The sequence below is a fragment of the Lathamus discolor genome, chromosome 15 (assembly GCF_037157495.1).
Source record: "Lathamus discolor isolate bLatDis1 chromosome 15, bLatDis1.hap1, whole genome shotgun sequence".
NCBI lineage: Eukaryota > Metazoa > Chordata > Aves > Psittaciformes > Psittacidae > Lathamus > Lathamus discolor.
This window is the reverse complement of record NC_088898.1, coordinates 4,208,456-4,230,438: the sequence shown is the minus strand read 5'-3', so window position 1 is coordinate 4,230,438 and position 21,983 is coordinate 4,208,456. Positions and strand designations below refer to the sequence as shown.

Genomic DNA, 21,983 nt, shown 5'->3' with positions numbered 1-21,983 from the left:
ACAGTGCTAGTCTCAAGTAACTGTTTTCCACCTTTATTCACATGATCTTACTTTTCAAATGTGTTTGTAGTCAAGGATTTTACCAACTGGAAGCCAAATTCACAGCCTTCACTGACTGGGGCACAAATGAGCTTTTGTTTTCTCAGTCAAAAGTGAAAGCTCACATGAAACAGGTTCAAAAACTTCCCTTGAAACTCAGTTCTCATTCTTAATGTGGGTGTAACTTTACTGTATATGATGGGGGCTGTAACTCAGTTAACTCTAAAGGAGCCATGTGATGATGGGTCACCTGTAAAACATTGCAAACCACTTACTGGAAGCGTTCTTTAGGGGCTAGAACTGATTAATTTAATAGTGACCTTTATGATGCAGTCTCTCAGCGAGTTCCCAACAATACTGATTTATTTGGAGGGGAAGGGGAAACCATGGGAAGGGCAAGCAATCAATATGCAAGAGAACAGGGAATCCTAATTCTGAGCTTCTCAACAAACTGGACAAGTAGGCTGACAGACATCTCAGGAAGTTTAGGCAAAGCAACTCCTTCACCCGAGACACAGTCATCCCACACAACAGGCAGGTTGGAGCCAACTAAGTGGAAACCAGCTTTACAGGAAAGGACCCGAGAATGCTATTACACAACAAATTTAGCAATATGCTCTTGTGACAAAGGTGGCCAACTACACTGAGCTGTACTAACACGCAGATAGCTAGATGCCAAAGAGAAGGGATTCTTCACCTCTGTTCTGTGCTCAAAGCCACATCCAAGTCCAGTGTTGAGTTCCCCAGCACAAAACACTGACACACACAAGCAAGTCCCACAAGAGGCAGAGCACAAAGCATCTGAGAGCTGAATTCAACTTTCCAGAGAGAATGGTGGGAAGGGAAAGTGGTGGTAGGCATAGGGGGGGAAGCTTGTATCCAGAGGATACAAGCAGAAAACCATGATGAGAAGCATTCAGTACACACAACATTGCTCTTCTACCCCTTTAGCTTTACAAATGAAGTTGTAGCCTGTTACATAGCAGCTGATGATTCTTATAAACACAACTGACACACAGTTATTTACAGATTGTCTCTTGAAGACTTCCAAGTGAAAGTTCCACTGGACATTTGCAAGCTAATGATACTAACACACTAATGACAGCTCAAACCAAATGAAAACATGACATTGGTGTGGAAATTAAACCAAGCATAGCTGCTCTCACACACACTTCTCTGTCACATACCAATAGCAGACTACAACTGCCCCCAGATGTCCACTCATAGCAATGTTCTAATACATTACGCCACCAGTACAATGCACATAGCATTTAAAAAGCAGAAACTGAAATTATGAAACTACAGTGAGCAAAGGGGTTTTGTTCGCTTTTCTTTCCTTCTGACCCTTTGGCAGAACTTAGTAACTACTTGGCACTGTTTTTAAATAGGGGTTGTAAAAGATGCAGCTTCTGTACCCTTACACCTACATAAGGAAACAATATAATTTAACTTACCCACCACGTGAAGGTCTAAAATCCAGCTGGTGTCTAATTTTCATGAAGAAGCAGTTTGTTAGGAGGCTTCAAGGTCACAGGAAAACAACTGTTACATACCATAAGTAATTGCTCATCCATCCGTCTTTCCACCTGGAAACAGCCACCTTTTCAGTTCAGTTTCTTCAACATCAATCTGTAGCCCGTGCCTCTGTTTTAAAGCTTTCCAACACAACTCAGCACTTACTGCATAAGTAATTCACAACAGCTGTGGGCAACAAGAGGGATCACCATTCTTCTTAAAATCATATGTGTCAAAGCCCCAGCTGAGCAGCCATTCGGACTGGCAAAACTGCAACAGCTATGCTTAGTGTTATGATACATCACCACTTGAACAAACACTAGTTCCAAGAATATAAAAGGTTCTTTTTTTTTTTACAATTGAAACTGATAGATTGTGCTCAATTATTTTCACAATTTATTAGTTTGCCTTTTACTCAACTTGGCACATAGAAATTCTGTACCCAAACAGTGACATACAAACTGCAAGAATTAAACAACATTAATACTAAAGACCATAGTTGTTATTTTTTGTACATTGGTTGAAAAATTTGCACAGCCTTTTGCATTATTTGAATCAGTTGAGAAATACTGATTTTTATTTTTTCTTAGTTGGAAGTAACCTCATTTTACATTTTCCAGAAGGAATACCATCTGCATTGATGCTTGGTATCATTAAATGACTGATGGCTCTGCTATGAATTCTCATTTCCCTTAAGAAGAAATACCTCTAACAAGTGACAGCTCCAGTGCTATAGGTGGTGGGTTTGCTTACCCTGCCTTTGCGATTATAACGGGTTAGAGTGTTCATGCTCTTCATCTGGGAGATGCTGTCCCAAGTATCTTTTAAAAAGCACCATTAAACAGAGCTGTATGCTGTTAACCACCAAGTCCTTCAAGAGAAAAAAAGCCAAAACCCAATTAATTCCTTCTTCAGGAAGTTTACAGGCTCATTGTACAAGTTTAAAAGCATGAGGATAGGAACAGGAAGAGAGAGCAAGCTGGAAATTCGTAAATTAAATTTCAAATTTCTGCATGGACACTTCCTATGGCTGCAATAATGCCCTTTCACAGTTATAGGCATGTAAAAGAGCTATCCTCTCACTATGCCTCATCTCTCACATCTTACAAGGCTGCAGTAGAGACTTTACCTGAGGAACTCAATCATTAGTCAGCATTTGATCACTGTGGACTCTTACAAGGTACCATGCCGCAGTTCACAAATCAAATGCATTTACCTTCCTACAACACATTAAAAGGCTGTTAGTCTAAATCTCTGTAAGATTTAAACTTCACATGGAAGTGATTTCTATTTTGTGATTTCCTCTGCCTGCCCCCGACACAGGCAGCTCTTCACATTCCCTCCTTATAACTGAGGTTTCACTTTTGAGCTTACAGTACAGTTTGATGTAGAACCTTATTAACATTCATAATTAATGATGAGTTGTATCTCCACAGTGTTGTATCCCTGATGAGGGATTCCCTGGGAAGGTCTGCTTGAAGGGGCTTCCGACAGTGATAAATGAGGGCAACATCCATGGGAACATTCACACTGTTCCCATAAGCGTGGAGGACAGAGTGGACTGAAGTCTGAATCACTTTTCGTGGATCAACTATCATTTTCTTAGGATTTATTACATTTTTCCTGTCAGGCTCCCTGTGAACATGGTTTAATATATTAACACCTGGCACAGTATTCCAGGATGAGATGTTGAACATGGGAGTGGAGACGGATTCTGGGAAGATATGGTTCTCAAAGAGGAAAACAGCAGTCCCTGGGTTCTGTTCCTGTAGGCTGCTCATCATGGTTTTCCAGTCTGGGTGCTTAAGGGGAAGAATTATTTCATCAGCATCAGTAAGAACCACATACTTGCTCCTCTGCATATTACGGTATATACAGTCATTTAGAGCTGTGATTTGTCCATAGTAGCCAATGTGTGTACCATCATGCATGAAGTGCCATTCAGAAGAAACCTTGAGGTGTGAGTTTATTGGCCAGGGAATTATCTCTACAGTTCCTTCTTCCATATATAACCTCAAGACTTTCTCCATCAAGTGGCTGCAGTTGTTCTTATAGATCACCACTTTCTGTACCCCAAGAATCTTGTACATCTCCATGCTCTGTATAAACTGCAAAACATTGTTGTAGTGGCCAAACATGGCAGAGATGCACACAGTGAAGTCAACAGGGAAGGGCTCAGCCTGGCGGTTTTTGATCTCAAAGCTTGGCAGCTGGTCAATATTTCCAAGTGGAGACTGGTGAATGGATACATGCGTTGGGTCGCAGTTTTCAGGTTCCAAACAAACTATATCTGTTGCACCGTAAGGGAACCCAAATCTGTCTGAGTGAACATCGATTGTTGCTTTTGATACATAGATCTTTCCATCGGGCTGACAGCAGAACCAGCAGAACAATTCTTTTACATCTTCATGGTGAACAATCCCGATCACACGAGTGACTTTGCCTTCTCTGTTGTCAAAGTATGGGGATATAATAAAAGTTCTGTTATCTGTTAATGGTGTTATTGTGCTATTGGTAATTTCCCCTCTACATTTGCTAACTTCATAAATTATTTTTGGCAGGTGAGAAGGTCTCTGTAACCTAAGATAAGAAAGTGTGATCATTGAAGTTAGAGTAACAATGCACACAGTAGCAGCAAAGTAAGATTTTCTCCCACCACACAACATTCTCAATGTAACTAAATGTGGATGCACATTTCTTTTTCTTCGCACTTTATGCTGCCGCATCTGTAGGAAAGAAAATAGGTAGTATGAGATCATATGGACTCGTGATCATTGCTCAAATACTCCACAACAAGACGTGGGGCAAATCTCTAGCATTGTGCGCTGACTTCATCAGAGACCCAGCTACAGGGCTTTCATGAAAATCAATCCCAGAACACACCTTCAGTGGGTTGCACAATAGCGTACGTAACACTGAACGCCTCTGTATATTGATGTGTGGAACAGTTTCTGTATGTGGAAGTGTATGCAAAAGAGTATGATTCAGGTCTGTATACAGGAGAACAAGGAGGCATTATTCATTATTTTCTATAATCCACATTTTAGAATATGCAGTTAAACAATTAAGCAGTAATGTTTAAACAGAACAAAAGCTTTCTCCCTCCCCCTCCCTCCCCATGGTGTACATGTAAATTATACAGGAAAAAAACCCCTAAATCAGACTTCTCACAGACAAGTTAGGGGCAGACTCAAAAATTAAATGTATACAGAATTAGTTGAGTTCCTTAAAAACAAAGCAACTGGAGATTGCACATGATGGTCCAGATACAATCGCTAATGCATAAATTCCCCAATTTGCAGCTCACCACAGATGAGACACTACATACAGAGGAAGGTCAATTCATACAATTCAGCAGGAGACAGGTGAAACCTATGCAGGTGTAAGTCTTCTTAGTTATTAGCTCTACCCTACTCCCCACTGTACAAGGCAGGGAAATGTCACCTCATATTGTGCTTGCTAGAAATCAGGGCCTCCTCACACTGCATTAGTGCTGGCTCAGATCCTGGCATAGCTTGAGGGTCAGGTTTTAAACTCTTGCTGCTGCAGGAACAGACAACCCCAAGTACTGGATGCCTCCCAGAAACTGGCCAAAGCCTTTAGGAGCACTCATCCTACCAAGCGTTGATGCCTGACAGGGACCTCTTGGCAATTTCAAGCAGTCACTTGTGTAAATGCAGCCCGAATTGAAGTTTCCCCTACAAATTAATCTTTAGGCACCCACATATCATCCATAAGGTGACAGCACGTCTCTTTAAAGGCCTGCTTGTACCACAGAGATTCTTGCAAGAAGAATGCCCCAGATTAATCAGATGCATGTTAGATCAGAAAACTGGACTGGTAGAAAAGAGTAGCCCAGACAGCCAGCAAGAAATGTAGGATAAAATGCCAAGATGCAATAAACTGATTCGACTGCACAAGATGAGGGAAATGTTTCTAATAGACATATCATTACTGTGTAATGCCAGCTTCTGAGAAAAAGATAAATCATAAAAAGGCCCAGATTTCTAGGTTTATATTTTATAGCTAGAACAGGTAGTAATGTCATAGGTGAGGCAGATATTGGAAGTTTCACATATTTCTTGTCCTTTCACTTGAGAATTAATAAAATCACTTGCTTAAGTACTTATTAATCTAAGTATCTTCACATGCACATGATAAATATCTTTACCTGCACATGATAAATATCTAACAATGTTTTTTAGTCTATTCTAAAATAATAACTAAATCTGATCATTCCCCCCCCCCCCCCATTTCACACATTGTGTAAAGCTCTGTTAAGAGCCTCTGTCTCAATACAGTTTTGCGATGGAACAGGAAACTAGCATTTTCGAAGACAGGTACAAAACTAGAAATAACCTCAACCCATAGTTATGATCCAGATATCATACTTGGCAGCTTCATAACTTTGGAGGTACCTGAATTCCTTGGCAACTTCACTACTTGGGTTGAAAAGTTCTCCTGGAGTCTCGTGTTCTGCTTAAACACAGTTTTTTCCAACCAGTAAAACCTTGCTTCTGAAGACAGCAATCTAGCTTCTGAATCTCAACTGAATTTAGGCAAAAAATAACAGTTCATGCTTTCAGAAAACTGTGCAGTATTTTCACAACTGCTCTTTCCTGAAAAAGTAAGGAGAACTATTGTCACAACATACTTGCTAAAATGCCCCATTTGCCAAAGCTGATGCGATTTATAGCAGGCTTTCCCAGCCACCAAGCAATTGCTTTACAACAGAAATCTCACTACATCGCACTAGACACAAAGCAGAACTGCCAGCACTGACTCTTCTAAGTACCCCCCCGCAATAAGTCCTTACAATTTACAGCAGAACTGCAGATACAGGGTTAAGAGCCTGACATTGTCACACAACTTTCTGCTTGAGATTTGTGACTGAGAACAACTTAAATTTTCTAAGTCCTTTCATTAAACATGAATGGTCTCATTAAACAAAATGTTTCCCTTGAACATTCTCCTTCCCACCATTCTTACAAAATAGAGTAGGTCATATTCAACATTTTTATCTCGGTCTTATCTATTTATGATTTAAAATATTGTTCAGTCTCGTAAATAGTTTCTACTAGAGAATTATCATTATCAACATCAAATAACACAATTTCATTTATTACCTGTTGTTTCTTCTGCTTTTGCTAGCTATAAATAACAAACAATTAAAATCATATCTTTTCAACAGCGTTTTGAGCAGTGAACATCAGAATGGAAAAAGTACCTTTTAAAGCAGATAGACGAGTGAAGCTCTGTTCAGTCCTCCGTTTATTTTTTGCTAAGGTATGATCTATAGATTGCTTATTGTAACCAGGCAAAAACGTCAATGTTTTTAAGAGAAATTGCAAGAGTTATTCAATTCAGAACAACACTGAAGCAAAAACTGCTGGTACGATACCTTGCCGACACATTTCATTTCCATGCTTGGTGTTCTTTAGTATCAGTAACAGCGGCCACACCTACCAGAAAAACAAGTTTTCCTTCTCTTGGGTAAAGCACAGTTGCCTCCCATTAACTTATAAATTACAAACTTGAGTGTGGGGTTGTTGAAGCAAATCAAACCTAAGCACTCGGGGGACTTTTTGTCAGGCTACTTAATTTCCTTCTGGAATTGAATGCTGCCTGTTGACATAGCCACAGCTCACACACATACTTCAAGAGAACTAGAAAAATGTACTATATATCAGCGCTTCTTGGGCAACCATTTCTTTAGTAACATACTATATAGGCCTAATTAAAATAAGTAGATATAGATGAGTAAGTATGAGAGATATCTGAAACAACAGAAGATTCTAGAAGCAGAAAGAGCAAAATACAGAACTCAAGACACACCAGGACACAGAATCTTAAAGAAGTATGTAATTCTTTGAGTGAAATTAATGGTTTTCCCAACATGTGACCCACGAATTTTGTCCCTTGAAATTAATAGCACAGATGTGTAGTCAGATATAAAGTCAGATTAATTAGGAACATTACATTTGGGTTTCCCCACTATAGAGAGTACTTGGCAAGTTTTAACTTCAGAAATATGTTTCCAGCATATTTAGAAGGGTTTATTTTATAATGAGAATAACAATAATTCTTTCTGGTTTTGTGTCTTTTAATTCCAATTACTATTCAGACAGAACATGATCTAAATTACAGAGCTTTGCTTTAATACTGAATTTAGCTAATGGCATCAATGGCTACCTGGCACCAGTTTGTTCTTTTTCAGTATTCCCTTTAATAGTAAAGAGCCTTTCTTCCTCCCCAGTGCATTTACGGACTGCAGTCAGATCACCTCCTACTTTTCCATTAAATGAGACAGGCTGTTCTAACACCGTTTCCTAAGAACCACTCTTTGCACAGCTGCTTCTGCGCTGTTGGCCTGGTTTCAATTAACCTCTAGCACAGGAGACCAGAGATCTCTGCTCCTTGTCCATTTGTATGTGACAGTGACAAGCCCTTATCATTGCTGGAAACATTATTTCTCAACACATGCTAGGACTTTATTTTTTGCAGATGCATCACACTGCACAGACAGATGTAATCTTGTCATCAGCCAAGGATTAACACATCTAGCCAGTCTTTCAGCTGGGTGCAGTTACACAATGTGTTTTCTTCATTGGCAAGGTCATACTAATAAAGATCTCTTGCCCCAGTTAGAATCACAGCGTCACAGAATGGTTTGGGTTGGACAGGACCTTCAAAGATCAGCTAGCTCCAGCCCCTGATGTGCGCAGGGACACCTTTCAGTAGATCAGGTTGCTCAGATTAATCACACTTCTCATTTCTTTTGCCATAGTCCTTCTAAAACCCACTCCACAACCTTGTGTGTGACCACGACCGTACTTACAAACTTGCATATATTTAAATCATGGGGTTTTCCCCTCCCTAAACCAAGGAACCGCTCATCCTTTCTTTTGCCACATTGCACCACTATGCTCATGAAAGTTTATTAAACACCCATTATAGGTTCTTTAATAGCTTGTGTGTCTTAGAATTTTGGAATGGAAATTATTCGTTATCACCTTCCAACTGGAATACTGTTTTTACCTCTGCTGTACAACTTCTATTTTCAAACTTCCGTTTCCATCATCTTGCCTTAACCATCCACAATTAGAACTGTCCTTAAGAAAAGGTAGAACAAAGTGCTAATTTAGCTCAAGAGCCACTCCAAGGTCTAATCTCCCTCACATGCTCTCTGCATTGTGGCTTCCTTTGTCATCTGCTTTCTTTGCACTGAAGCAGCTGAAGACCTTCTATGCTGCTCATTTCAGTATCTTTGCAATGCCTACTTTGATTTTTGGTATGTCTCAGCTTACTACATTATCTCCCTACCTAGGGTGAGGATGGGGGACAACTGAGAGGATGTGATTGCAAAGTTTCAGTCCCTAATATCTAGTATTAGATTCAAGAGTATACAAAGAAGAAACAGCCTAATCCTTGGTTTATCCAGGGCATAACTAAAAAGTCACCATTAACAAATAGCCTTATTAATTTCTTATTTTTGGAAACAAGTTATTCTCTATCCTCTGGTTTATGCTTTTTCACCAACAAACCGGTACCTAAATAAGAAATTCCAAAGACTAACAATCATTTACCATCTTTATCTAGATTGTCTGTTGCTAACCTTTTGAAAGCTGATCTTTTTTTCAGGAACACTCTTTGTAACACCAGTGTCCTTCCTCTCTCATACAACCCAAAGTCAGACGCTATTATGCTGAGTGCAGTTATTATCCCACTATTCCTAAAATATTGCCCTAAAAAAGTTTAAGCTGACCATTTCTATCCCGAACACAAGGAGGAAAGCCAGACCCTGTTGCCATCTACTTAATTTGTGCCATTGGAACTGACAAACCACACGTTTTCCTGTACAGTCATAAACTTCTCCACTATAATCTGCTGTACATCCCTAAGGCAAGTTTCTGCTACTGTAAACAATCAGACATTGTGTCCTTTGAGGAGCAACTGCTCAGGCATGATGTTTAAGATTGTTCTTTCAGGTGTGTGTCTTTCACATTGCACTTGTTTTAGCTGGGACACAGCTAATTTTCTTATCAGCTTGTAAGGGGCTGTGTTTTAGATTTGTGACCAAATTTTGAACACACTGATGTTTGAGCTGAGGTTGAACAGTGCTTACACTGTCAAGGCCACCTCTGTTTCTCATGCTGCTCCCTCCTCCCTTTCCCAGGTGTAAAAAGCAGCACAAGTCTGCAGGGGACACAGCTGGGACTGCTGAACCAGCCTAACTAAAGGCCTGTTCCAGATGCTGTCACAGCAGTTAAAGCTGGGGGAAGAAGGAGGAAGGGAGAGATACACAGCATTATGGCATCTGTCTTCCCAAATCATTGTTCTGTGATGGAGCTCTGCTTTCCTGGAAATGGCTAAAACCCTACCGATGGGAAGCAGTAAATCCCTTATCTTGCTTTGCTTGTGCATGCAGCTTTGCTTTACCTCTGGAATTACGTCAACCCACAGCTTGTCTCACTTCTGCCCTTCCGACGTTCTTCCCCAACCTGCTGGGGGAGGAGGACGGAGGCAGTGAGTGAGCAGCTGTGTGATGCTTCGCTGCCTACAACACAGGCTGAAACCGCTCTTGAGAGGAAGTACACATTCTTTAAAATTAAACTCCAGGTTTGGAGAGTGAAACTTAAACTTTGTGCTGTGCAATTAACGTACACCTTTAACTTACCGTTAAGCATCAGTACCCAAAAACAATGCTACAGCTGAGCACCGTCTGATTTGTTACTTCTTCAGTGGAAACAAGGTCCCGAACCTGTTTTTGCAAGCGATGCCGGTCACGAGATCCTGAGCAGGAGCCGCAGCCCGACACCCTCCGCGGTGCGACCAGACGGATGTGCCTCATGTCCCGCTGCTCCCCGCGTCCTCCATCCTGCGGGACCGGCGCGGGGTGTGGGGGGGACAATGGGGTACCCCCCACCCCATGCTGTGCCAGCCCCCCTGACCCCGCGGCGCGGCTGCGCGGGGGCATTCAGCCCCTGCGGGACCCGCCCCTACCGGGGCGGGACTGCCGCTTGCGCACCGAGGCGCGGCGCGTACCGTGCGGGGCAGCGCAGCCCCGAGGCCGGTCGTTCTGGCCGCCGTCGAGGGTTCCCTGATGCGTTTATAGGGGAGGCCTCGCTCAAAACCGGGAGCTGGAGCAATGCGGCGGCCGGTGCCGGGAGCGCCGTGGACCGCCCCGCATAGGATGAACAGCACAGGGAGCGCGAGTGCGCAGGGAGAGGCTGTGCCTCGGAGCAGGAGGAGGGCTCCGGTCACTCGCCTCATTAACTTATGTGAAATGCAAAAACTGAAGCGAGCTCCAGATGGAAATCACTTTTAAAAAGGGAAAGGAAAATTTGATAGTTGAAGGTGATAAACCCAGTTGTTGACACCGGTACTTTTACTTTTTAGAGACAGCAATTGGTGGTTGAATCATTCCTACAACAAAATACATTCATACGAGACCCTGTATGAGGATGGGATCTTTTCTGGTGGTGGCCATATGTTACAGAGCTTTCTTCCTGTGAGTAATCGATCATCTTAAATACACAGTGCATTTATTGTTGGGGAGAACAGGTCATTAAATGCCTATTGCAACACCTTTAAATTCCATTGCTGCACAAGTTGCAGCAACCCAACACAGTTTAAGTTTCAGAGCCAAAGATGTGTATCTCCAGAAGGATGTATCCCTGCTAAGACATATGTCACACTGATGGAACAACAATATTATCAGGCCCTTCCCAACCATATGCAAACATCCCCACAAAACTGGACTGAAAAGTAGTGGGCTGAGGCCTCAACCATCCTTGGATCAAATGATTTTTTCACTTTTGAACATCTCTTCCCTGGATACCTTGATTCAGTTCACAAATCAAAAGCATTTACCTTTGCATAGTACGTAGCAGGGATGTTCTCTTAAACCTCTGTAAGATCTAAACTTCACGTGGAACTGAATTTCCTTTTATGATTTTCAAATGATCTCCTCTGCCTGCCCCCGACACAGGCAGCTCTTCACGTTCCCTCCTTATAACTGAGGTTTCACTTTTGAGCTTACAGTACAGTTTGATGTAGAACCTTATTAACATTCATAATTAATGATGAGTTGTATCTCCACAGTGTTGTATCCCTGATGAGGGATTCCCTGGGAAGGTCTGCTTGAAGGGGCTTCCGGCAGTGATAAATGAGGGCAACATCCATGGGAACATTCACACTGTTCCCATAAGCGTGGAGGACAGAGTGGACTGAAGTCTGAATCACTTTTCGTGGATCAACTATCATTTTCCTGGGATTGAAAACTTCTTTCCTGTCAGGCTCCCTGTGAACATGGTTTAATATATTAACACCTGGCACAGTATTCCAGGATGAGATGTTGAACATGGGAGTGGAGACGGATTCTGGGAAGATATGGTTCTCAAAGAGGAAAACAGCAGTCCCTGGGTTCTGTTCCTGTAGGCTGCTCATCATGGTTTTCCAGTCTGGGTGCTTAAGGGGAAGAATTATTTCATCAGCATCAGTAAGAACCACAAACTTGCTCCTCTGCATATTACGGTATATACAGTCATTTAGAGCTGTGATTTGTCCATAGTAGCCAATGTGTGTACCATCATGCATGAAGTGCCATTCAGAAGAAACCTTGAGGTGTGAGTTTATTGGCCAGGGAATTATCTCTACAGTTCCTTCTTCCGTATATAACCTCAAGACTTTCTCCATCAAGTGGCTGCAGTTGTTCTTATAGATCACCACTTTCTGTACCCCAAGAATCTTGTACATCTCCATGCTCTGTATAAACTGCAAAACATTGTTGTAGTGGCCAAACATGGCAGAGATGCAGACAGTGAAGTCAACAGGGAAGGGCTCAGCCTGGCGGTTTTTGATCTCAAAGCTTGGCAGCTGGTCAATATTTCCAAGTGGAGACTGGTGAATGGATACATGCGTTGGGTCGCAGTTTTCAGGTTCCAAACAAACTATATCTGTTGCACCGTAAGGGAACCCAAATCTGTCTGAGTGAACATCGATTGTTGCTTTTGATACATAGATCTTTCCATCGGGCTGACAGCAGAACCAGCAGAACAGTTCTTTTACATCTTCATGGTGAACAATCCCGATCACACGAGTGACTTTGCCTTCTCTGTTGTCAAAGTATGGGGATATAATAAAAGTTCTGTTATCTGTTAATGGTGTTATAACATCTTGAGCAGGTTTACCCCTACAAAGCTGGCCTGCTGGACTGGCTGTTGTTGCCTGGGGGAAGATTTTTCTGGCTATGTTATTTTGTAGCTGAGGATCTTTCCAGTAGGAGATCAAAGCAGTTGCAAAAATAAGAATACACGTGGCAACAGCACAAGTACGTTTCTTTCCACAGTGTATCATTGCTGAATTTTATGTTTTGGAACTTCACAGGTCTTTACACTCAGTTTTCTGTTCACCTTCTCTAAAACAAAACAAACACACAAACCCCCCACATTTTCAGTATTTTGCCAAAAAGAAGAAATGTTTTGTATTCAACTGTATTTTCTTAAACACAATAGTTACTGTTTTGATACTTCGGACTTTAGTATGAAAGCCTGGCTTTTCATACAGGTTTGGAATGCACTCCAAACGTTATTATATTTTACTCTACAATTGAGCCCAGTGCAACAGTTTCAGCTGGTTTAGTAAACAGTAATGGTAATACAGTGTAATTTGAATCACTTTAAGGCCTGGAAGAAATTTTATGTTAGTGAAAACCAAAAATTCCTATCTTTTGGTATTCCAATAAGCTTGTGAAACTGTAGAGTTATCCTTTCCCATTATCCTTCTAAATAAAGGTGCTGTGAACAGAAATTCAAATTGCCTTTTCTTGTATTGTCACAGTCTCTCCATTTCCTGATTGTCAAATCACAAAGAAAATGTTTTCAGAGCCTAGTAGGATCTTCTGGTAGTCAAAGTTACCTAGGAAAAGAGGTTTGAAATGAATCTTTTCACTCGTTCAGGGGGTGAGATTACCTTAAATGTAAGCTGCTTTTGCCACTAAAGATGCTCAGACCACAGTTCTAAATCCACCATTGTTTTCAGCATGACTCAAAGTGACTGAAGAAGGTAGAGATAATCACAGAATCCTGACAGAAACTTTTCTGGGAGAAATAATTTACTGCATAAGAGATGGGACAAATTTATGAAATGGTGAGATGAAAAGCACTAATAAAGTTCCTCATCATTAATGCCTGTCACTTTTATTTACAGAAATACAGCATTCAGTTGTTTGGGTTTTTTTTGATACAGATGCTAACTGCAAAAACCATTACATTGTTTTGGTGAAAAATGTTTTCCACTGACAGTCTTACACCAGGCAGAAATGCACCTCAAAATCTTCCTGTTAAATCAGGCTTGGGAAATTTACATAAAATGGCATTTTTAAGATTTAAGGAATGTTAGAAAACCAGTATTCTCTTCCTGCAATAAAGACCTAATGTTAAAATCCTCCCATGGCAAGCACTGCTTTCTAGCCAATATAAAAAGAGAGCAATTCCTTTAAATTCATCTGCACAGAAGTCTCCATCTTAGTTTTATATGTAAGTTACATAAGGCAGGAAGTTCACTCAAATGTTCCCTTGCATCTCAAGTCTTACATGTTAAACAATTTGTTTCAACTATGTGCAAACAACCTTTTGATATTGTTTCTCTTAATGAATTTTGTATGCATGTGTTTCCCAATTTGGACAATGCAAATTCATCCTAATAGCTTACTTTTAGACTAACAACGAGTAGTTTTAGCATGTCAAAAGCATTATGAAGCATTTGATCTGGAAAAAAGTAAACTAGCATTCCTATTGGAAACCAGAGGCCTCCTAGGGCATGAATGATGACTGTGAGTAAAACTTTACAGACAGTTACTATAAAGAAACAAGTCCCTTTTACTTAAAGTAGCCTATAAAAACGACACAAGCACAGAGAGATCTATGTACTCTCTTTAAATAATTTAGTGTTTTCTCCCCAAAGAGAGGCATGTGTGGAAACCTCCAGTGGTTGCTAACTTTCATCCATTTCTGTTTTTCACCTTGACCTGCTCAAAGGGAAGTACGCTGATTTTCCAAGAAAGGGCATCACTTCCCAAATATGAAATATGATTTTGGGTTCAGGCTTGTGCCACTTCTTTTGGAATCCACATGCTGCAACCACTACCTGATGTCCACTTAACTAGGGGACTAAAATGCTGTTTCTATAGTTCATTTAAAAAAATGCAGCATTTCAACTATTTTCAAAGCAATAATGTCTAAGCAGAATTATCCACTGTCATTCTGATAAAGGATTATACTTGTGAAGTTTTTTAAGAGGTACTTATTGTACTGCTTTGTACTGTTCTCTGTTCAAATGAACATATGTTGGCAAAACCTCACTTCATGTAAAATAATATTCCAAAGCTGAGCAAATGACCACTGTTTCCCTATGTCTGATATCACTGTGGTCTCTGCTACTAAATGAAATATTTGTGTGCTCTCAAACAGAAAACTATATTTCCTCTTTAAAAGAAGAGTTTGAAAATACTTCAGCAACTCTGGACCTTCTCTGCCTGTTCAGGTTAATACCACTTGCAGGACAGAGAAGAAACTGGAAGACAACTTTTTACTGCAAGGTATGTTATATCAACACAGTTCAAGAAACTTACACGAAAAAATAAAAGCCTTGCTTTTAATATCTTGCTCTTACTGAAACATTATAAATCTGACACCCGTTTTGCCTGGAATAGTTAAGTAACACCTCAACATTTTTCAGTTGTTACGTAAAGAGAAAACAATGGAGTTCATGTTTTCTGTGTGCAATCTTGGTATTTCAAATGCATAAAATTGTGCCCTCCTTAACATAAGAGGAATCAAACGATAGTGCGTTTACTCACAGTTTCAAGCCTCTTCATCTAGCACTTCATGCTTTCCAGTGGCCCAGTTATGCTTTATGCTTCCACTGAAATGAGAGACCTTGGAACTTTGCTCATTCCCCAGCATCTGCTTCCTCTACAATTCTATTAGTACTTTTGTTAGCCTGTGGGGAAATCCCACAACTTTGTTAGCTTCCTGTATACAGCAAATCAATTTGCTTTCTGTTCTGTTATTTTCTCACATAAGCAACTTTAATTACTACACATTTCAGCTGATGTTTATACAAGCTCAGCCTCTCTATTAACTCAGAGAATGACAGATGACAATTTTTGGGCGTTTTCGGGTAAGCTTCCTCTGTTAAAATTCTCTCTTTCACTTTCTAGTGACGCAAAATCAACAGAGCAATTGTGTGCACAGTTGTGAAACAAAAAACCCCCAACCTAGTATTTCATCACATCAACCTTAAATCTACCACAAAAGGTTTCTGAAACAGTAGGTGGATGTAGAATTATAGAATGGTTCAGGTTGGAAAGGACCTTAAAGCTCACCCAGTTCCAACACCCTGCCACGGGCAGGGACACCTTCCACTAGAGCAGGTTGCTCCAAGCCCTGTCCAGCCTGGTCTTGAACACTGCCAGGGATGGGGCAGCCACAGCTTCTCTGGGCACCCTGTGCCAGCGCCTCAGCACCCTCACAGGGAAGAACTTCCTCATTATAGGCAAACTAAATCTCCCCTCTGTCAGTTTAGAGCCATTCTGCCTTGTCCTGTCACTCCATGCTCTTGTAAAAAGTTCCTCCCCAGATGGCTGGTAGGCCTACCTTTATGTAATAGAAGGCTGTTACATAATTTGAGTCAACACTTGATTGGCTGGTGGGGCTGTATTAATAGCTAACACAAACAGTAGCTTAAAAGGAAGTAGACATGAAGAGGAATAGAATGATTTATTTTGGGGAAAAACCTGGATTTGCTTACTTTACTAGCTGTTCAGAGAGGAAAAAAAAAACTTCCTTCTTTTAGTAAGAGTGCTTGCAATTTTTATTTTAAATAACTTTGATTTCTATGCAAAGATACACATCTTCAGCTGTCTTAGATGGGAAAAGGGAAATTGCAGCAGTAGCTTGATTACAGCTGAAATATTTTAAAGGGGAAATTCAAACTGTAGCCATTACTCAGCAGTGGTAATTCATGACTGAGGAACGATCTGGCATGGAGGGCAAGAAGGCCTAACTGTCAGTTGGGTAATCTGTGTGGGAGCGGGGACCAGAAATAAAATGACTCCATCTAAGCGAGAAACTCCCTTGCCAGTAAGAAATGCTGCAGTAACTGTCACATCATGTGTGTGCCAGCACCCACAAGATCAGTCCTCACACAAATGCACATCCAAACATGGCTCACGCTGTACCTTTGCAGACTCCTCATAGAACCGTTTATGGTGCTGGAATGTCCAATGCACTGTTCATTAAATCTCTCTATAATTAAGCACAACTGTACTTAATTCACCTCAAGAGGAACAATAAACATTCCCCAGCAATTTCTACTGTTATTTATATTTACTTGTTTATCTACCATCCTGTGTCAGCACAGTTATGGCAAAATAAATAGATAAATATAAATCAACAGAATAAAGATGCGGTTTTCAACAGCCTTAGAAGTTCTTTAACATTGCCTGGGAATAAGACAACCAGAAAGAAGTGTCCACCTCAGCTCCTGTCTGAAGCGTAGCTGCCTGTGTAACGTAGTTGTGCCCTTTAGGTAACATTGCCATGCAATTGCAATGGCAATGTTAACAAGTCTTTATACACATGGTCTTTTTTTTCAAGTAAAACAAGGTTAACAACTAAGCTAGCCTCAGGAATCCATCAGTAACTTTGATACTAAGCAAAACTGTTTATTACATGACTAGTAGCCATTTCCCTTTGCCACAGTTCAATATTAGAAATTTTGATCCCTTTGGAGCCTATTTTGTCAGCAGAACCACTAGGACAACATTTTCAAACATGTATGTTGTTACATTTCCTTGAATTCTAAAACATATTATTATTATTATTTATCAAGTCCTTACAGGAACTATTTGCAAAAGGAGTCTGAATTTTCGCTTGCCTTCCACTTCAGAAGAAGTCAGCTGGGGGGCAAGGGAGGGGAAGGAGTAACCAGCAAATCACCTTGCTGACTTGCTTATCTCTTCTCGTAACACTCGTCATACTGATGTCACACGGAAGAACAACTGCTGCTTCACTTTTCTCAGAAAGAAGAGAGCTCTGACCTGGATCATACCTTTCATTACAAAAGTTTCTCAAAGGCTGAAGAAGTTTGCCAGTAACTTATAACTGCAGGGAGTGTTATAAAAGTGGCATTTCATGATTTGCCTAGTTAGTGCTTCTGAGAGAGAAGCCTGTACACGCTACTCAGTGCACATTACTCAAAGTGCAATACACACTACTCAATACTCAGTGGGGCTGAGGCTGTCATTCTGGTCCCAGAGATTGTTCAGGTGCTAGGTACACAGACTGGAATAGGGCAGTTTTAAAGTGGCCTATGCATGTGAGTTCATGGAACCAATTTGCTAATTCCTGGGAAAAGTGGTGGACTTATAGTGTGTAGTTAGCAGTGCAGTCAAATCTCCCCTGTATTCATCCTGTTAATGCTCAGCAGTATAAGGAACAAATGTCAGTATGAAACAATCATGATCTGTGAAATTCTCATTTACAGAAAGCAATGGTTTCGAAACCACAGTAATAAATAACTCCCATCACTAAATGCAAAGGTTTTAAGAGCTTTAGGTAAGGTTTTGAATTTCTGTATGTTTGTTTTAAAAAGTTTAGAGTGAACAGTTCTACAGCTACCTAATATTAATTATACTCTTCAGTTGACTAGTATCAAAAGGGAACCTGCCCTAAAAGCACTACAGTCTTGTTTTTCTCAAGTAGGTTCAGGTTGTGAAGCACTTGAGCAGCAACAGCTGCAGTGCACACCCAGTCACTTCTGAAGAACTTTCAGGTAAACACTTGTAGCCACTGGACTGGAAATCTTAAAATCTTATTTCTTGGTTTTAGTGTGAGAACTAGAAAAGTCTGTGTACTAAGACGATTTTAACTAGGTGTCTGCAGCTTTTCTATGCGCAAGAGAGATTCATACTAAACAGAATTTTGTCAGTTTTGGCTGTCAACTGTGTTTTCCTAATACTCAAGTTTTATTTAAATATTCACTTCTCTATGCTAGTAATTCACATATGCTAATAATTCACATTTCCATTATTGAAAAGGAAATTAAATACTTGGAACTCTTATCCACTCTGTTGTGTTTTATACCATCTTGTACTTACGTTTTGTTTAACTGTAGTGTAAGTTCTTTAGGTAATAATGACAATGCAATTTGTAACACTAGTGGCACACTCTTCTTTGGTGACTGCAACCAATAAGCATAAACTAAAGAGGGAAACTTGGCAGAAACAAAAGTGAAATTAGTTTACGCCTGTACCGTACAAAATTACCTAGAGGAATGAAGTAGCACAGCCAGGCAGCAGCTTTGTTTTTATCTTTTTTTATGGTATTCTTTTTGCCTTTTATTCAAACAATTTTTCTTGCTAAATAACCCATTTCAGATAGTTAAGCAACCATTCTGTCATAGTTTCCTCTTCCTGAACGTAACAACAGCCTACTCTTTCCTCATCCTATCTTCTCTACACATCTGTTCTTGCAAAATCCACCTATGCCTCTCTGCAATTTCAGGTACATTTCATATTTTTGCTACAGACACACATTTCTGCTTCCCTCCTCCTCATTTTGTTTTTTTTCCCTCTACAGAAAAGACATAAACTAGGCCTAGAATCCAGCTCGGCTGTGGATGTCTTCATGTCTCAGCATTCAGCCCATCACACAGAATGTGTCAGAGCAGCAAGGGCTGGTGGCTCTGAAAGCAACAAGTGTTTGGGACTGCCAGTTACTTAAAAAAACCTGACCAAAAACTAATACAAACCCCCACCAACACCATGATAAAAAAAGGCATTATTAGGAAACAGAAATAAGTCCTTCACCTTTAAGACTTCGCATTTACTTTCACAGAGCTGTAGCACAACACCAGAGCTGCAGCAGTTTGTGCTGGGCACTCTGGATTTTCCAAAGGGCTTGTGCTCATGCCTGGAGTCCTTTTCTAAAGGAACTGTGTCACGTTGTAGATGGAGGTGGCTCCAAACATCTAAACTAACCTTTGACTTCCAGTTTCTTCAGTGAAATCTCCATTCTAGGTCTCCTCTCATGGTCCCTATTAGGATGTCAGGAGATTATTAAGCTGAAGGAAGAGTGGGGGTCAGCAAGAGGCATCTCTCAGTCTGATTCGTTGTGACTTTATGCAAATCCCCAAAGGAAGGAAGCAGGACACTGTCAGTTGGACTTCGTACTGATGTGTCCCTCTTTCCTGGCAGAGCTTTTCTTGGTGGCTACGTTAATTGTTAATTAACTAGAGAGAGAGGAGAATGTTTGAACATGTTAAAAACCATCCTGAAATACACTGACAAGTTTCTGTATTTCTGCGGAAACAGAAAGTTCACTGAGCATTTCTGTTTATTCTGCCTGGTGAAAGGTAAGAGAGAAAACAGTGAACTTTGAGACAGGTAAGAAGGGAGACTAAAGGGTTCACTCAGACAGAAAGGACTCACCTGGCCCATTTACCTTAAAGCAAAAGTGAAGTAGCTCCTGAGAAAGAAATACTAAAAACCCATGCACCTCCTCCTTCAGGCCCTTTCTTCTCTTTACCTTTACTCAGTTCCACAAATTTAGAAAAGCTTTAGACTCACCACTTGGTGATCTCTTTAGGTCTGATAGAGCCCTGTGCTCCTCATAGTGCATTCCAAGGTTAGCAGTGTGGGGTAAGCCCAAGTGTGAATTCTACTCCCTGTGTGTGCCGCACCTCACCTCTCCTTTTCTGAAAATACACACAGGGGAATTAAACCTTTTTAGCTCTTTATAAATTAGTTACACCTGAACTATCATGCAAACTTCCTTACTTGTACTGCTGCTAAGACCTAGGAAGCCCTCTCTGTGGACAGGTTCAGCACATGTGAAGTTTCTGTAGAAAACAATTTATGCAAAACAATAGGTTGTATTAACTCCCATATACAACATACAAGGTGCTCGGCTTCACACAGTGATCCGAAAACATGGCTGCAAAAATGGTGTTTTTAATGAGTAAGTAACTTTCATAACTTAGTAGCTGTGCAAACACGTGCTTTTACTCTCCCACCTGCATTCACCCTTATGATCTGATGATCCATGTCTCCTCAGCAACCCTCTTTGAGGCTGATAAGCAAAAGAGAAACTGTTCCCTCCCCACTCCCAACTGTCGAAAGAATGAAAAAAATTGTGCTACTAAACAATGCAGGCAGGACTAGTTGGACTTCTGAGTATGCTGTACCTGAAAGCAGCAAAGAACATCTTGTAATTGAAAAGAAAATAAGGGTTTTTTTTGTTGGTTTTTTTTTCTTTGATCTTCACCTACTCATTCCTGCACCAGCTGGCTGCCCCTTACCTTGCTTTTCCATTTCCTTGCTTTTGCCCCATGACGTTACCCTCTAAAAGACAATGCATACATTCATTGTGTTCGTGTCAAACAGATTCACATAACCAGTTTTGTATTATTGCAAGCAACGGTAACCATTTTGCTACAACTACTTTCCAGTGTTTCCAGGGTTCTACAGTGTTCCTATGTGTTCAAAAAGTCATTTTATTTAGTGCTATCAATCAACAAATCAGATGTAAAATAATTTATCTAGCTGCTTACTTACTTCTTCTATTCTGCAGAATTGGATAGACTTTCTCTATATGTACACTACAACAAATGGATTTGCTTTCTGACCTTGCTTACTTTTTGCTTGCAAACCCAAAGCAGGGACCATCAGAAGCAAGTAATCACTTGGAACACAATCTACTCTTCCTTAAATCTGAAAAGCTGATTTCTGGCAGTAAGAGCATGGCTACAGACAAAGGCCAGAAATAAAAAGGATACTTCCTCCAATTCATTACTGTCCGCATTTTCTTATGCACAACTGTGTTTTAGATGACGCAAAATGGGTGTTTTCATCCTTCCTAACATGCTTATCTGAGTTACTTTCACATCTGAAGTCTGCTGAGACATTTGAACTTTGACTTCTTTTTTCTTTACACTCCCCCTAAGCAAAGAGAATTTCAGAATTCAGTAAATAAATGTTCACAGTAGTAGATCACAGCTATGGAAATACAACAACCATCACTGATTTCAGAACAAAAAAAATCAATGCAATTTACCAGTGCCCTCACTCACATACCCAGGACAGCCTGGCATCTAAAGTAGGAACAAACTTATTAAAGATTTCATTTTGGTTTTTCTTCCCCGGGTTACAAATAAAAGGCTTGGACATCAGGAGCATTTAATGCGCTCTTCAGTACTCATCTTTGGGTGTTTTATCACAAAAACATATTCCCTTACAGTGAAATACTGAAATGCAGAAAGCAGTCCTTTTTTTCACCTGTAATTTGCCATTATTATTGTTACAGAGGCAATCTGGCATATAGAGATTGTCGCCTTTCCTTCCTAATGCCTCACTTTGTTTATTT

The 21,983-nt window shown here is 40.5% G+C and overlaps 2 protein-coding genes across 17 annotated transcripts; both read right to left on the bottom strand.

Moving 5' to 3' along the window:
* Positions 1–1,933: 1,933 nt before the first annotated feature.
* On the bottom strand, positions 1,934–10,826 carry LOC136022420 (uncharacterized). 11 transcript variants are annotated; one of them, XM_065695657.1, is made up of 5 exons: positions 10,232–10,826; positions 6,782–7,016; positions 5,973–6,173; positions 4,438–4,544; positions 1,934–4,280 (listed from the first exon to the last, which is right to left on the bottom strand). In XM_065695657.1, exon 5 carries the CDS (start codon positions 4,278–4,280, stop codon positions 2,925–2,927), a length of 1,356 nt encoding a protein of 451 aa, XP_065551729.1. In that variant the 5' UTR covers positions 4,438–4,544; positions 5,973–6,173; positions 6,782–7,016; positions 10,232–10,826; the 3' UTR covers positions 1,934–2,924. The 11 variants fall into 11 exon arrangements, with proteins under 11 accessions (XP_065551729.1, XP_065551721.1, XP_065551728.1 ...); XM_065695649.1 differs by having other exon boundaries at positions 1,934–4,544; XM_065695656.1 differs by lacking the exon at positions 4,438–4,544.
* Positions 10,827–11,082: 256 nt separating this feature from the next.
* LOC136022422 (uncharacterized) lies at positions 11,083–19,806 on the bottom strand. 6 transcript variants are annotated; one of them, XM_065695663.1, is made up of 3 exons: positions 19,601–19,806; positions 15,416–15,558; positions 11,083–12,973 (listed from the first exon to the last, which is right to left on the bottom strand). In XM_065695663.1, exon 3 carries the CDS (start codon positions 12,910–12,912, stop codon positions 11,593–11,595), a length of 1,320 nt encoding a protein of 439 aa, XP_065551735.1. In that variant the 5' UTR covers positions 12,913–12,973; positions 15,416–15,558; positions 19,601–19,806; the 3' UTR covers positions 11,083–11,592. The 6 variants fall into 6 exon arrangements, with proteins under 6 accessions (XP_065551735.1, XP_065551736.1, XP_065551739.1 ...); XM_065695664.1 differs by lacking the exon at positions 19,601–19,806 and adding an exon at positions 19,430–19,576; XM_065695667.1 differs by lacking the exon at positions 19,601–19,806 and adding an exon at positions 13,528–13,672 and having other exon boundaries at positions 15,416–15,912.
* Between the last annotated feature and the right edge of the window lie 2,177 nt (positions 19,807–21,983).

What these genes read in the sequence shown, in the direction of transcription:
- LOC136022420 (XM_065695649.1), bottom strand. Translation starts at nt 4,313, where the DNA reads ATGATCTCATACTACCTATTTTCTTTCCTACAGATGCGGCAGCATAAA.
- LOC136022422 (XM_065695663.1), bottom strand. Translation starts at nt 12,912, where the DNA reads ATGATACACTGTGGAAAGAAACGTACTTGTGCTGTTGCCACGTGTATT.